The 16219-nt window shown below is 31.9% G+C and overlaps 1 protein-coding gene across 2 annotated transcripts; it reads left to right on the forward strand.

Annotated features, from left to right (window-relative positions):
- The first annotated feature begins 11042 nt into the window (after window positions 1–11042).
- Window positions 11043–15887, forward strand: LOC111399540 (calcium-dependent protein kinase 32-like). 2 transcript variants are annotated; one of them, XM_023026914.1, is made up of 9 exons: window positions 11043–11353; window positions 11640–12130; window positions 12835–12958; window positions 13067–13210; window positions 13422–13574; window positions 13702–13817; window positions 13961–14128; window positions 14944–15174; window positions 15515–15680. In XM_023026914.1, exons 2-9 carry the CDS (start codon window positions 11945–11947, stop codon window positions 15659–15661), a joined length of 1269 nt encoding a protein of 422 aa, XP_022882682.1. In that variant the 5' UTR covers window positions 11043–11353; window positions 11640–11944; the 3' UTR covers window positions 15662–15680. The 2 variants fall into 2 exon arrangements, with proteins under 2 accessions (XP_022882682.1, XP_022882680.1); XM_023026912.1 differs by lacking the exon at window positions 11043–11353 and having other exon boundaries at window positions 11621–12130; window positions 15515–15887.
- Window positions 15888–16219: the final 332 nt, after the last annotated feature.

Consider the following 16219-nt stretch of genomic DNA (forward strand, 5'->3'; position numbering starts at 1 on the left):
ATCTAGTCTATCCCTATGTTCTACCATTCTATTATTCTCCTCAATTCTAATTCTAATAATCAGATCCTCTAAGGTCATTTCTTTTCTATTCTGCTTCAAACTATTTTTATACTCTTTCCAAGAATGTGATAATTTTTCAATTATAGCAGATATTTGAAAATCCTTACAGATTTCATGAATTATGATCTGTAATTCTTCAACTTGACTAACCACAGTTCTAATGTCATCCATTTGAAAATCTAGAAATTTTTTCTACAACAAATTTCTTAGTTCCAGTATCTTCGATAACATATTTTATATATATATATATCATGACAACTAATTATAAATGAATTTTACTTTAGAATATTGAAAAATAACTAGTTGTCGTAACTTGCAAAACAGTGAAATGGAAAAATAGAACTTATCGATTGATCGAGTTTCATGACAGCATAATATCCTAGAGTGAAATTTTATGTTGTTAACCACTGTGACCTTTGTAGACAAATCACTCACAGGATACAATGGTCAACCAAATCACTTGTACAATAATTACGAATGATTTTAGAACTCTCAAGTGTACTCGATATATATATAACGCGAGTATGAAAATTATAATTTTACATTTTTATGTAACTTTTCCAAAATTAGATGAGTGCTTATATCGACAAAATAGATATAAGTACCCCTACATGATCTAGAAAGATTAGCAATTTTTAATGGAATGTGGATAATGAGTTGTTGAAACCCGATCATATTATACTAGCTATTTGACCCATTAAATAATTTTGAAAATGATTAAAAATATATAAAATATTATTTTAATCAAGGAAGCCTATGAGCCCAAAGTCCCAAGGCCTAATCAAAAACTTTTTTATTATTGCGTGTGATGTGACCCCGAACCCACAACTTCCAACACAAATTTCACACTTTCCACCAATTGTGCGCTTAATCTAAATTAGTTATTTATTTTATATATTATATGTATTATATAAATATCTAACACATATTATATTAGTCCAATAAATAACGTTTTTTCAATATAGCATAAAAAATTTCCCTAGCCACGCCAAGTTTTTAATGGTGTTTCTTTGCTTATGGTGACTAATTTAATGCTGGTGACAAAATGAGCAGGGGATTTAAGGAAGAAAGATGATGGAGGGAGGGGGAATTGGGGAAGAAAATATTTTAAGACAATAATATCCTTTCATTTTGAAAGGAAAAAATGACTATGCCTGTTCACTTAAAATGAGAAGTTGGATGCAAATGAACGGAAGGTATGAATGTTTTGTACAATAATTGTGAAATGTAGATTATGTGTTAATAAGTACCCTTAAGAAAAATGCCACTATATACTTTATTTGATTTAAGTAAAATAATAAAAGCAAGAAAACAATAAAAGCATAAAGAATAGATAAATAACAAATTATCACACCCACTCCTTACCCCGACACTCATATCTACCATCAGTGATTGCAATCTAACCAAATGATGCCATACTGTTAAAGAAATCCAATGGTATGAAGGTAAAATTGTATACTTTTACATATAAACGTTTGTGTAATGTCGATTTCATGAAGAAAATGTGTTAGAATTCGTTTGTGTAGACCTTAGATTGATTATCAATTTTAGTATTGGAGAAAACTAGAAGGACCTTCAATTCTTGAGTTAAAAGTCTTAATGATCCGGAAAATATAAACATAGCAAAATATATGAAAAATATGATAGGCTTCGTGTTCATTTTACATTCGTGGGCGCAGAAGGAAAGAAAGTTTGTAGTGTAGAAATATAAAGCAAAAAAATAAAATAAAACATTAAAAATTGAAATAATTATATTAAAAATAAAAAATTTATTATAATTTTTTTAAAATTAAATTAAAATTAAAAAAATTAAGTTTGATCATAATTTGAAAAGAATTAATAAGAATTTTAAATCCAACAAAAACTTATTTACAATATGAATAAAAAAGAAATTTTAAAACAATTTTTAAAAAATATATATAATAAAAAATTTAAAAAAAAGAAAGTTACGAAAATTAAATAAAGAATATATAAATATTATTTATTTAAATTGAAAAAGAAAAGTTTTATTATAAAAAGAAAATAATTAAAAAGAATTTTAAATAAAAAAGTTATTTATAATACGAACAAAACAAATTAATCAAAAGAAAAAATAAATGAGGAAAAAAGGAAAAAGGGAAAGGAAAACAAAAGAAATAAAAGAAAAAAGAAAAGGAAAAAATGGGCCGACTTTTTGGCCCAAACATACAACGAAAAAAGGGGGGAAAATGGAAAAGAAACAAATGAGGAAAAAAACGAAAAACAAGGAAGAACGAAAAAAAGGAAAAAATGGGGGGAAGGGGGAAAAATAACAAAACAAAATGGGCCGAATAAAAAACAAAAAAAGGGTCGACTGTTTAACAACATAGTAAGTTTTCAGCGATTGTTCTCTAGGGAAATGATGAGTTCGGCGATTTCTCGCTATTTCCGACGATCTCAACCCATATTTTTTTTGCCAAAAATAATTTCTAAACCCAATAATCTACCTAAACACGAAGAATAAATATCATAAATAACAATTTAATACACAAAGTCACAAAACATACAAAATGAAAAATCAATCTCTTAAACCCACAAAATAACTAACCTTTTTGAAGATTATGAGCAAGTTTTGTGGTGGTTGGTGTTGAGTAGACTGTGAGGATATTGAGCTCGATCGGATCCCGACTGAAAAGATTGTGTGAATTTTTATTTTTGCTTCTTTTCTCTCATCTCCTTTCTTTATTGAAGATGAGGGCAATATTGACAAATGGTATATAAAATTTCTCTTTTAACTTAATTTTTTTTTTTAAATGGTCAAAGGGTATTGTGGAAATATGGTTGGGTCAAATGAACATTTTCATGTATTTCCTCGGGAGTAGTAGGATAATGATTGTGAGCATTTTTTAACATATCAATTTTGAGTGTGCAACGCTGTTGCACGCATAGTGATGACAATCGGGCCGAGCGGCTTTTTTGAAAAAGTGACTCTTTCGGGCACTTTTTCAGTGACAGTTAATGGTCACTGAACTTTTATTTTTATTTTTTTTAAAATTTTTCTCACTTCTATAAATAGCTCCATTAATCCCCTATTTTTTCATCTCAATTCTCAACTCTTTCTATCAAGTCTCAACTCTCTTATGCAAAATAGCCTCGATTACTTAGTCAATTATCTACAATTATCCAATATTGATTCATATTTTACAGTTTATTCAGTTTTAATTTCAATTCATCCAATTCTCATTTTTCACTACATTTATTGAAATTTTGTCCAATTCTCGTTTCTCACTACATTTATACTTTTACTATTTATTATATTTGGATTTCATCACAAACAATCAAACAAATGGACCCACGCTCATTTGTTGAGGGCTTGTTCAATACGGGATGTAGCGAATCATCTAAGACGCTGCAAAGTCAATTTCAGAACGAATTTGTTGGTCTAAATGACGTACACATACCTGATAATATTGACATTCATGGTCATGGAAGCAACAATCCAATTGATTTGAATGATATTAACGTTTTCGAAGCAGAACATGAGGACAAGGAGCCCGAATTAAACATTCCAGATGAGAGGGGAAAAGCGAAAGAGGAAAAACAAACAAAATGCTGGGATCACTTTAAACTGATGTCAACGAGAAAAGCCGTCGATGGCTTCGCAGAATCTAAAATAGTATGTAAATACTACCAAAAAAGATTGACATGGCAAAAAGAAATTTGGTACCATCCATCTCAACTGTCATTACAAAGCATATGAAGTCAGACATGGACTTCATCCAACCGGTCAAACACAATTGCAATTTGACAGTCTAAGGTTCCACGACTTCACCCCTATCCACATGGGTGTATTCGGAGGAGAAAGATCGAACCGAAATGGTGAAATTTGCTGCTGCCACTGAGTTATCTCTAGCTATTGCCGACAACCAACACTTCGTCTCATACGTAAAAGAATATCTGCAACCAAGATACGTTGGGGTAAGTCGAAACACTCTTCGTGTCGATACAAAACAATATTTCAATGATTCGAAACAACGATTATTTATGGCTTTGCAACAATATTATGGCATTATATATTTAACTTTTGTAACTGCACACTATATAAACCTACTTTGGTGCACATATAAAAAAACTATTGCTTTTAGAATTATTAAGTTTCCTCACAATGCTAATAATATATCTAATGCTATTATCAGTATTGTTAGAGAATATAATTGCGAGACTAAAATTCGATATTTTACTTTAGATAATGCTAGTGTTAATAAAGTAATTGTCGATAAATGATTAACTTCAAAGGATTAGGAATGCGCTAGTATATATCCCGATCTCTCCTAATAGAAAACAAGCATTTCAAGATTATTGTACTAAAATAAAGGTAACGACTACTAAACATTTGTTAGCGACGTCGGCCATAGATAAAATTCTACTTACTTGCTATTAAAGTCATGTGAATGTTTTGAATATTTAACAACTGAATTTTATAACAATCGACATGTTAGAAGTCATGACGATGCTATGTTGAATGAATCCGATTGACATTTAGTTTTGAAAGTTAAAAATTTTTGACATCTTTTTATAAGACCATAAAGATTTTATCGGGCGCTTATTATTCCACAAGTTGTATGGTACTTGAACGCCTTTATATAATTGCAAAAACATTCCATAAATATAAAAATGACATTGATTTTAGTGAAATTATAATTGTTAAGGAATTAAAGTTTAGAAAATATTGGGAATACTTGCATATGTTATTCCTTTAGCATGCACAATGGACCCCGATATAATTTATCAGGAACTAAATACGTAATTGATCAAATCAACAAAGCCTCATCGTTTAATATACCTATCACCTATAGGAATTTACAGTAAACATTATGTGAAATGTATGAATTATGTACGGACCGAATGTGTGCTAATTTTAGTTGAGTACCATCTCCACCTACTCCTTCTACTAAAATTGAAGAAAATGACGTCGAAATAATGAATTTATTTTAAGGCATTAATACATATAGATATGAATGGGATGGCAATCGGGCTTGCCAACTCAAGCCGCCTGTGACTCGGCTCGAAAAAAGCTTGAGCCCGCCTGACTTGAAATTCGGGAGAGTCGAGCCCCATTTTTAGGTGTCAGCCCGTGTGGCTCGCCGACTCGGACATATAATTAAAAAAAATAAAAGGCAGCACTCTGCCTTGTTTGGCAGCAATCTGCTACCATTTTATAATAAAAAAAATATTCCAAAATCAAACAAAATTCGAGCCGGCCCGGCTCAGCTTGTTTCGAAAAAGCTTGAGCTGAAAGCTCGGGTCGAGCCTAATTTTTTTTTTGCCGAGCTTTTGCTCGGCCCAAAAAAAGCTCGGATATTTTACCCAAGCCTAGAATTTCTGCTCACAAGCAGGTCGGCTCGGCTCCTTGACATCCATAGATATGATGCAGCTGCAATGTGTTCATCTAGTCCATATCGTCATATCTACATCTCATCAAACATCGGTTGCAACTCAAAATGTGATGCCTACCGAATTAATTGATTACTTCAATCAGATCATGCCATCGACAAAACAATTTAAAAAATTCAGAAGAAGTAATTGAATTCTGGATAAAAGTATGAAAGACGTTGGCCAGTTGTTTATGCAATTGCGAAAGATCTGTTGGCACCTCAGTTTAGCATTGTTAATTCAGAGTCTGTTTTTAGTGCAGGCCAAAGGGTTTTGACCCATGTTACAAGTCGACTGAATGAAGATGTTTTTGAAGCCTTAATGTGTGTGAAGGATTGATCGGACGCTCATTTTCAACTATAAGATAATTATGTCGAAATTGCATGTCGTCAGGTAAGTAATGTTTGATTTAATTATATTAATCAAAATTTCTTATTTTTTAATCGTTATATTTAAGTTTCTTTAAAAAATTGTACACGTTACAACAAATTGTTATTGTACAACTTTTAACTCCATCTACTTAAAATTGATGTATGAGGGTTTACATTTTATCTATTTTAAGAAGAAAACGAAAAAATGTATTTTTTTAAAATATATTTTAAAAAAAATTATCTTCATTACATAAATATTTAACACTTTATAGAAAATATTACTATATGATAGAAATAAAATAAAAAATAAAAAATTGTCTTCATTGAATTATTTTTTTAAAAATACATTTGTGTTCATCTTTTTTTTTTCTGTTTAAGAAAAACAACAAAAAAGACGAGCTCGTGAATCAAAGTTCAGCTCGACCCATGAGCTCTTGGGCCGAGCTTGACCCCGAGCAACGAGCTGAGCTCAAGCTCGAACGAGCGCGGCTCAAGCTCGAACGAGCGCGACTCGAGCTCGTGTGTAGCCAGCTCGACCCATTACCATCCTTATGCATACAACACTCGGGACTGCTGCTACAATACAGTAGCACGCAGCGATGCCATACCCTAGACGTCATTGCTGCTTGCGCGCGCTCGTCGAGCTACAGAGTATGTGTGGCCACATGAGTTTCCGGCTCTAGTTGCGGCGATTGTTGTCACCGACCATGCTTCCTAACTTTTCAGTCCAATTTTTGAAACAAAAATCAATTTTCCTTTCAAAATAGATTTTCGCAAATAAAATATAAATTTCTGAATTGCTGATCCAAGAAAAATATAAACAAACAACTTTTGATTGTTCCAATCTTCAAAACAGTTTCTAATAAGTATAAAGTAGGCTCTGATACCACTGTTGAGAATTTACGTAATCATGTACAACGGAAAAATAAAATAAATTTTAATTTCTACCAAGGATCTACTTTATATTTAGATAGAAATTATACATTTTTTAAATTCTACAAAATCCTTTGCTTTTCATGAACTCGAACAATAACGATCTGCAATCTACAACTGTTCTATTATCCAATTTGTAATGAAAATCCGCACAAGGAATAAAATTAAGAGAACTACGATTTTTACATTTCTTGTGCTAGCAATAATATAAATTGTATTCTCTACAGTTTTTCAAACCCTAATAGCATATTAATATAAGTCCAAATGGACTTGGCTCATCTCTTAAAATTAATTTGGTCAAATGTTTAATTAATTCAATTAATTAAATTTGGTCCATGAATTAATTAATTCAATTAATTAATTTGGGCCTATTAAAAAGAAACTTAATTAATTAATTGTCCAACGCTTGTCAATTAATTAATTGGTAAATCTCATTATTCTATTTCTTCTTTTGTTTGTAACCCATTAGATTCTCGATTACAATATCTAATGACGTGAATTATTTTTTTGATTTAGTCAAAATCAATAAATTAAAATACCCATTTTTAATTTATCATCAATTCACATCCATCATCCCAGAATGACATCTAGAAATGTGTCAGGGCAATACATGTAACGAAAAATGTTACGTGGTATGACAAAATCAAACTTTTTCGTTTACCGTGAAACTATAATTCCTTTGTCAATATAATCTCATCGATCATGAGATATGGATATGTGTCATTCTCAATTATCAATCATATCTTTCATTCTACTATTAACTCAATGTAAGTCAAAAACTCCTTTTTGATTTATGTGTACATCTTGACTAATGATTTCGTTATCAATTTAGCTAAATGAAATATAGAACATAATCTCTTACTATCTAAAAGTGATGAATCCTCTATTGATTATTCACAATCTCCATATGATTTTTGACATATTGAACGATGCCGTATTAGCGACTCTTGACAGAGTAACATCCCACATTACCAAAATATGACTGTCCTTATATAAGGCACTATGATGATATCAAGTCAAAGAATCAATTTCACTATCGAATGTTAGAGATTAACCACTAATATTCAAATAGTTATTCATGTGAGATCTCCTAATGAGTCTTCAAAGTTTTGTTTTATAACCAAACATCCACGTTTTCATTTAAATGTCACCATACTTTACAGATGGCAGTGGGTTGGGTTCGAGGCAAGGCAGTGTGACCCGACGGCTTGCCCCGTTTATTTATTTATTTATTTTTACATTTTCAAAATTTCAAAAATAGAAAAGATAGATCATCATCACTTTTGCATTCGATCCCCTTGTAACTAGAATGGGTTAAATACTCATACTAATTATAGAACACTAGAAATAGTTGCATCAGTTTCAAAAATAAAATTATTTTTAATTTTTTTTCTCTTCATGGGATAGTTCGAGGCGGGGCAGGGAGAGTTTTTTGCCCTGTTTGGGTGGGACAGGTAGGGTTTTTTGCCCTCAATACTAGGGGTATAAGCGGTCCGATTTTACCGATTTTTGACAAATTTTCAAATTAAACCATTTAAACCGGTTTGAGAAAAACTCATACCTAAATTAAATCATTTGAACGGTTTGAAAAAAACTCAAACCTAAATCTAACGGTTTGGTTCGATTTTAAACGTCCGGTTTCGTCATATTTTTTTTTTATCTATATACTTTTATGACATTAATTCATTGAATTTAATATATATTTATATCTTACTAGCAATAAATCTAAAACAATTTAAGTCCTTGTTTGAACCAAATTTTTTGTACAAAAAAATGACAATTTGGACCATTATCTCACAAGTCCAACCGTATTTGTTGACCTGGTTTTTCATGCGTGGGACCTAGCCTACTCTCCAACGGTCAATTTTCTCATTATGATATCATGAAAAATATGGCTCGAACAGGGGCTAAATATATCTACTAAATCAAAGTAAAATCACAATAAACTAAAATATAGTTTTTTTCATTTTTGTTCACATTTTTTAGGTTAATGATGTTATGATAACGGTACAATACAAGTCTACTAAACGAGATATAAGGCCCAAAAAACATCATGATATCCAACAAGACCTCGTGATTATTATATCTGAAAAAAGGTTACTTATTAGATAAAGAGAATAATCAACTACAATAATAAAACAGTTGTTTATAATATCTAAACATAAAAATTGCATAAGCTTACGTTTGTATATTGTTACGAAACGCATTTAATTTCAAATTTTTACCTCAGTTTGCTCAAAAAAATTATTGATTTGAAACATTATTTGTAGCAAATATTATCACCGATCGCCTAGGATCTCTTTGTCTCCGATTTGGTGTAATGGACTATAATTCAACTTGGAAGAGGCGTAAAAAATCCGAAGAAGAAGTGTGTGGTGCCGGTGGCTTAAGACTGTGTCAGGTGTCGGTTGGAGTTCATTTGAATTCTAAAAAGAAAAAATGGTTTTTGATAGATTATGTTAGTTTTGAGATTATTAGATATAAATTAGGATTATTAGGTAATAATAATATATATATGTATTAGAAAATTATAAATTGAAAAAAATACCCACAAATGACAAAACCTTTGAATTTGACATATTTCAATGAATTTTCATTTTTTCATTTTCTCATTTTTATATATTTTTTGCCGGTCCGATTTGGTTTTAAACTGCAATTAAAATTCTCAAATCTAAACCAAACAATTTTGACCGGTTTGATTTGGTTCAAAATTATTTCATTGATAGGGTTTACATGGCGCCAAACCGACGGTTTCTAAAATGTAATTTGAGTTCAATTTTCTAGTTTTGCAATTTTTGCTTACATCCTTAATCAATATCACACTTTAACTTGTGAGATCAGTTACTTATTTCACAAGTAAAAAATACCACACATGATAGTCTAATAATATCTATATCTCGTTATTGCTTACAACCATCGACAATTTAAGATTCAGTTCTATGTAATTTGTATTACCAAAACTTGAATTTACGAACTCTATTATTTAATTTGACCAGCCATAAAATTGCATCAATTACACACTAAAAGTGTTTATGTCCAAAATTGATTTGACTTAGGATATAATACTTACATATTATCCATTAGTTCTAATTTTTTTTTTTTTTTTAGAAAGAATAAAACACATGTATGCTCCTTAGTGAAATTTTCAGTTTATAGTTTATAGTTTGTGTATAAAGTTTATATATATATATATATAAACTTTACAATTATAAGATAATTTAATACTTTTAAATAATTTTGTACATAAGTGAATTTTTGTCTTATTAGTAGTATTTTTACTTTGCAAATAATTTTTTAAAGAAAATTGATTTTTTTGTCTTATAAGTAATTTTTTAATTATAATGTAATTTTTTTTTGTTTATAAATAATTGTTTTAGTTAAAATATTTTTATTGACAAGATAGTTTTGAACAAAATATGTTGTTCAAAAATAATTATTTCATTAAATGTAAATTTATAAGAGACTATGAGAAACAGCAAAATATCGTCGATTTGGTAGGTTGAAAGAAACAATCATAATTATACTACAAGATCTTGGTGATTTTTAAATCATTCAAAATTGATGTTGATGGAAAAAAAAATTCCCAAACATGGCATTAACGAGTTTGACTTTTCAAGGTTATTGTTTATTGTTTAATAATGATGCGTAGAAAACAATACAACATTCAAAAGAAAGAAAAATCCTTAAATTTGGCTTCTAGATGGTTGCCAACATAGACAGAGGATGCCAATAATAATAATCCACGTGTATGGGGACTTTAGGTTGGAACTTGGCTTTCAAAGCGTTCAGACTTTCCTATCCCTTTAACTCTAGAAATTTTACTAAGCAAACAATAGAATAAGCCCCAGTTTGACCCCATTCTCATTTTCATTATTTTTTCTTTCTTATTTTTAACTATATAATTTTTTATAAAATAATATTACACACAAATTAAAAACTTTTCATTCTTTTTCAATCACATATTTTTCAAAAAATATTATTTCAATCATTAAAATTTCAAAAGAATGAGGCCAAACAGGGCTAACTTTCAAATCAATAGGAGGAATTGTGTGGGTTCCGCGCAACTGATGTTTGAGTTTGTTAGCATGGGAGCAAACATACGCACGCTACAGATTAAAGTTCACGGATAGAATTCTTCGAGAAGAGTTAGAATGATAGTTGATATTTCTTGAGAGGTCCTAAATGAATCACTTTAACCAGTGAATTAAATGATTTTGTTTTGATTCAAATTGAGAAAGAGTAAAATAACATATATAGAAAATATTCTATAATTGTAGTCATCCAGAAAATTGATGAAGTAAACGAAAAAAGACACGGCATATAAGCAAAAATCAAAGTTTCATTCCGGAGTTTGAGTTTTGTATTGGACAAATGCAGGATATAAACAATAATATTTCTTGTCCTTCTCATTCCATTGAAAGAAAAGTAAATAGAACTATATTGTGACGGCAGAAGACCGTTTAGAAGGAAGTATCCGTGAAATGTGTCTCTCGTGATGATTCGTTGAATTCCACTTCTCATCCTCTTCTACATTCCGAAAGGCATAAACCCTTTAATTTTTCTCCTAAATCACCTCTCCCGCGTTGCAACAATTCTTGGTATTTCTCTTTAAATTCTTATTAATGTTCTTTCCAAAGGTATAATTTCATAGTTTTTTTTAACTCTGTTTTTGCAATCCAATTGACTGAAAATTCTAGAAACAGTGGAAAAGTCTGATGATGGTTGAGAAAAATTGAATCTTTTTTTTTTTTTCCTTTTCTATTAATCTGTATTTGGATATCGAGGTTTGGGTTCTGGAAGAATCTTGAGCTCTTTTTGGCTGAGATTTTGATAAAGAAAGGAAGAATTTTTGAAGCTTTTGTTACATGGGAAATTGTTGCGCAGTTCCACAGACTTTTGATGAGGATGTAAAGGGTAGACATAAGTCGAACCCCTTTTCTGTTGATTATGATGATCAAGCAATACCAAAAGGTGGATACAAATTGAAATCTCGTGTGTTAGATAACCCAACAGGCCATGATATTGAGGAGTTCTATGAGGTGGGGCGTGAGCTCGGTCGGGGTGAATTTGGTGTTACATATTTATGTACTGATAAATCGAATCGCGAAGTTTTTGCTTGTAAATCTATATCAAAAATTAAGTTAAGGACTAGAGTGGATATTGAGGATGTGAAGAGAGAGGTCGAGATCATGAAGCGTTTGCCTAACCATCCCAATATTGTGAGCTTGAAGGATACTTATGAGGATAATAATGGAGTCCACTTAGTTATGGAGTTGTGTGAGGGTGGTGAATTATTTGATCGCATTGTTACTCGGGGACATTATACCGAGAGGGCTGCTGCAGCTGTTACTCGCACAATTGTTGAAGTTATCCAGGTGAAGACTCGGTTTGATTATATTTTGATCTTGTTTTGTGCTTTGAAGTCGTATCAGCATGTTCTGTTATTAGATTTTTCATTTTTACAGAGTAAACACTATAAATTTACTAGCTTAGTACTTGAATGTTGTTTGAGAATCATTGTCTACGTGCTGAATACATTTCGCCTACTATAAGCTGATTGAATTTTGCTCGAACAAGAAACCGTTTTTATCGTCTGCTGTTGTCAATTAAAAATCCGATAAGTTGCACTAGGCTTATTGGAGTTTTTGATGTTTTTGGAAAGTTAACAATTCATACGACTCTTTCTAAGTAAATTTTAGCCAAATTTGAGACACCACAAAAATTTTGCACATCTTGGTTGTTAGGAGAGTCTAATTCCTTGCATCACATTCCCTTGTGAGAAGTTAATTTCATGCTTATGACACACAAATTTGTTGTATTCATGTGCTACTAAACTTTCTAGACGGTAATTTGATGCTAATGTTTTTCTCTTTGTTTATGTTGTGTGTAGCAACATTGTTTTACACATTGATTCACACACCTTTTTATGATTGAGCAATTATAGAAGGGCCAATTGGTTCTAAAAGTTTTCACCCTGTCACTATTCGGTAGTTTTTTCTGTTGCTAGGTGAGATTGCTTTCAAAGAAATTACATTTTACATCATATTATTAGTAAAATTATCGTTGCGCTGCTGTGCAGATATGCCATGAGAATGGGGTCATGCATCGGGATCTTAAGCCGGAAAACTTCTTGTTTTCAAATAGGAAGGAAACATCTCCACTAAAGGCTATTGATTTTGGGCTCTCAGTGTTCTTCAAGCCCGGTAATCCCTTACAAATTCATTGCTTAGTAGCATCTGAGTAAATTACTGACTGGCCAGCATCACTCGATAATTTCCTGTGTAACAGATAGTCTATTTGTGATATTACAGGCGAGAGATTCAATGAGATTGTAGGAAGTCCTTATTATATGGCCCCAGAGGTGCTGAAAAGAAACTATGGTCCAGAAATTGACGTTTGGAGTGCTGGTGTAATTCTCTACATCTTACTGTGTGGTATTCCACCATTTTGGGCAGGTCAGTTTCCTCTACATCTTAGTGATGGAAATTACAATTCAAAAATACATAGTTACTCTATTTATAAATTTAGAAATTGACACTTCAACCAGTTGACAAAATCATAATTTGACAAACAATGGGTGGTATAATTGCATGTTCCTTTGCATGAGATTTTTATCTTGGATCTTTGTATCGCATTCTTTGACATGAACTGTTTCTTGAATTGCAGAAACTGAGCAAGAAATTGCTGAAGCAATTATTCGGTCTGTTGTGGACTTTAAAAGAGACCCTTGGCCTAAAGTTTCGGATAAAGCAAAGGACCTTGTGAGGAAGATGTTAAACCCTGACCCAAAGCAGCGGCCTACAGCACAGGAAGTTCTTGGTAACATGCCATCTCCATGATAAAATGATGTGTTATGCCTTTTCGCTTAGTGAAATGGTTGAGTTCTAGTTTCAAATTCATTGCATCAATTTCGGAACCATTGATAAATGTGGCTACTGACTTGCAGATCATCCATGGTTACAAAATGCGAAGAGTGCTCCAAATGTTTCTCTGGGCGAAAGTGTGAGAGCAAGGCTCAAGCAATTTTCAATGATGAATAAGCTGAAGAAAAGAGCTCTAAGGGTAAATCACTTGTCTATATGAAGTACATGAGCACATGGATGCCTCTTGCATTCATTCCTTGATGTATTTTTGAAACTCATATTCTTTGGCGTATGATATCTCGTGGCTAGAATATATTTACTAATTTGCTTACTGCATGGCAGGTGATGGCAGAGCATTTGTCAGTGGAGGAAGTAGCAGGCATAAAGGAAGGATTCCAAATGATGGACACGGAAAACAAGGGAAAAATTGACATTAATGAGTTGAGAACTGGATTGCACAAACTTGGTCATCAGATCCCTGATGCAGATCTTCAGGTTCTTATGGAAGCGGTAAGTGCTCTATCTAGATTCTAGTTTGAAACTGTACTGATTAGAATCAAACCTTGTTTGGGAGGCTCAAGTATTTCAGGGCATTGACTTGTGACAAAGACTAAGGGCCTTTGGGATAGTTTATGCTTTTTTGGTAGAGCTTCCTCAAGAAGTTACTGTGAGCCAACTTTCTTTAAAAGTTCTTCTGGTCAAGCAAAAATGTATTTAAATAGATAAAAACAGGTTTTGACTTTTGAAAAGTCTGCCAAGAAGGCCCTATATATAACCAAATTGTCCCAATCTAGCAACTTAAGCTTTCAGACGATGTAGTTCAACGTGATTTCAAAGATGGCAAAATGCCTGAGTTCAAGTCTTGTCACCATCCATCTATGAAAATTCTACACTTGACCCAACCTTGATTAAAATTGAATGGGATTATACGTTATGAGATGCGTTGGATATATATATGTTGTCCTCTCTAAAACAGCTAAAGCTATTAGATGGGGGTGGTTTTATACCCTTCGTTTGAATTTTTGATGGGCATTATGACAATATTTCTTTCAATGACTTCCTAGCAAATTGTAAATGGAATTATTTTGTTTCGTGTTTTATCATTAGCATCTGCATTGGTCAATAATTCAACTAGTTTATACTTGGTGGTAGCTATGGTTTCTAAGCAATCTCACTACCACAACATTATTTTCCCTTTGATGTTAACTGCTATGAATAACTGTGTGCATATAGTGCCAAAATGTCTTGCTTGCTCCTAGTGCCATCAAATAATACAGTTTTCTTCATTTGATCACGTGGAGTTTATATGTTTTTTCTTTTTACAGGGCGATGTGAACAAAGATGGATATCTTGACTGTGGAGAGTTCGTTGCAGTTTCTGTACACTTAAGGAAGATGAATAATGAGGACCATTTGCTCAAAGCCTTTGAGTACTTTGATAGAAACCAAAGTGGGTACATAGAGATCGTAGAGCTCAGGGATGCTTTCGCTGATGAGGCCGAGATTACCACCGAAGAAGTTATCAATGCCATTATTCAAGACGTAGACACAGATAAGGTCAGTCATTCCATTATTGCTTGAATGTTTACGTGAAATGTACTGGACAGTATTAAGGAAGGAAAAAAAACTAAAATGCACCAAACATGATCTTAAGGTTTGAATCTCTACTCTCTATTCCCATCAACGCTTTACCCAAATAAAGGATGTGATCCACGGAAAGCATGCGTGTCGGGTATGAAGCTATGTCTTAATAGCTTGTAGAATTAAAGAACAATTTCCATACATGCCTCTAGAAATCCAATCTCTCTTTAATGATTGCTCTAGTATTTTTCACTTGTTAAAATTTTTAATAATAAGCGCTCTACTGTTTGCATAAATTTGTTTATCCATTCTGCAGGATGGGCGTATAAGTTATGAGGAGTTTGCAACAATGATGAAAGCCGGCACAGATTGGAGAAAGGCTTCAAGACAGTATTCACGAGAACGATATAATAGTCTCAGCTTGAGATTGATGAAGGATGGATCATTAGACATGAAAAATTGAGGGTAGATAGCATAAAAGACTGAAAAACTTTTTGCTTCTGGCTTTGGTATTACTGAACATTTTTCTTGTTTCTTTATTTCTTTTTTTTCATATTACTGCTGGTATAGGCTCCCAGTGTTCATGTCTTTTATACCTTGTAATTGTGCTAATAGTTTGTTTGGAGGGTCCAAGAAAATGTGAAACCTTTGTTCAAATGTAATGGAAGTTGGGAAATTTTGATTAGTAACATGCGCTGTAACCAAAAATCGAAATATTTTGAACGGTGTAATATTTCTGAAAATTAACCTTGGTATATAAATAAACCGCAAAATCGGTAGCAATGAAACTTATGGGAATTTTTATTTAAAAAGAAAAGTACAAGGTACATATTTAAGGTAGTCCAGGTATACAATTTCAAAATTAAGAAAGTTCTTTTAAACTTTCAAACATAGGTCATACCTAGAATTTATTAATTAAATAGATAATTAAAAATATTTTATTAATTAATTAATATTAAGGTCACAGTACTATACAATTTATGATTGCAATTACATATTAGTCACAATAACAAATTTTATC

This window comes from Olea europaea, chromosome 9 (assembly GCF_002742605.1).
Source record: "Olea europaea var. sylvestris chromosome 9, O_europaea_v1, whole genome shotgun sequence".
Taxonomy (NCBI): Eukaryota; Viridiplantae; Streptophyta; class Magnoliopsida; order Lamiales; family Oleaceae; genus Olea; species Olea europaea.

Bases quoted from the DNA above. Each gene is read 5' to 3' on its own strand.
- LOC111399540 (XM_023026912.1), top strand. From the start codon at position 11,621: ATGGGAAATTGTTGCGCAGTTCCACAGACTTTTGATGAGGATGTAAAG. The intron at 13,211-13,421 runs GTCAGTTTCCTC...CTTGAATTGCAG, and splicing joins TATTCCACCATTTTGGGCAG to AAACTGAGCAAGAAATTGCT. The intron at 14,129-14,943 runs GTAAGTGCTCTA...TTCTTTTTACAG, and splicing joins TTCAGGTTCTTATGGAAGCG to GGCGATGTGAACAAAGATGG.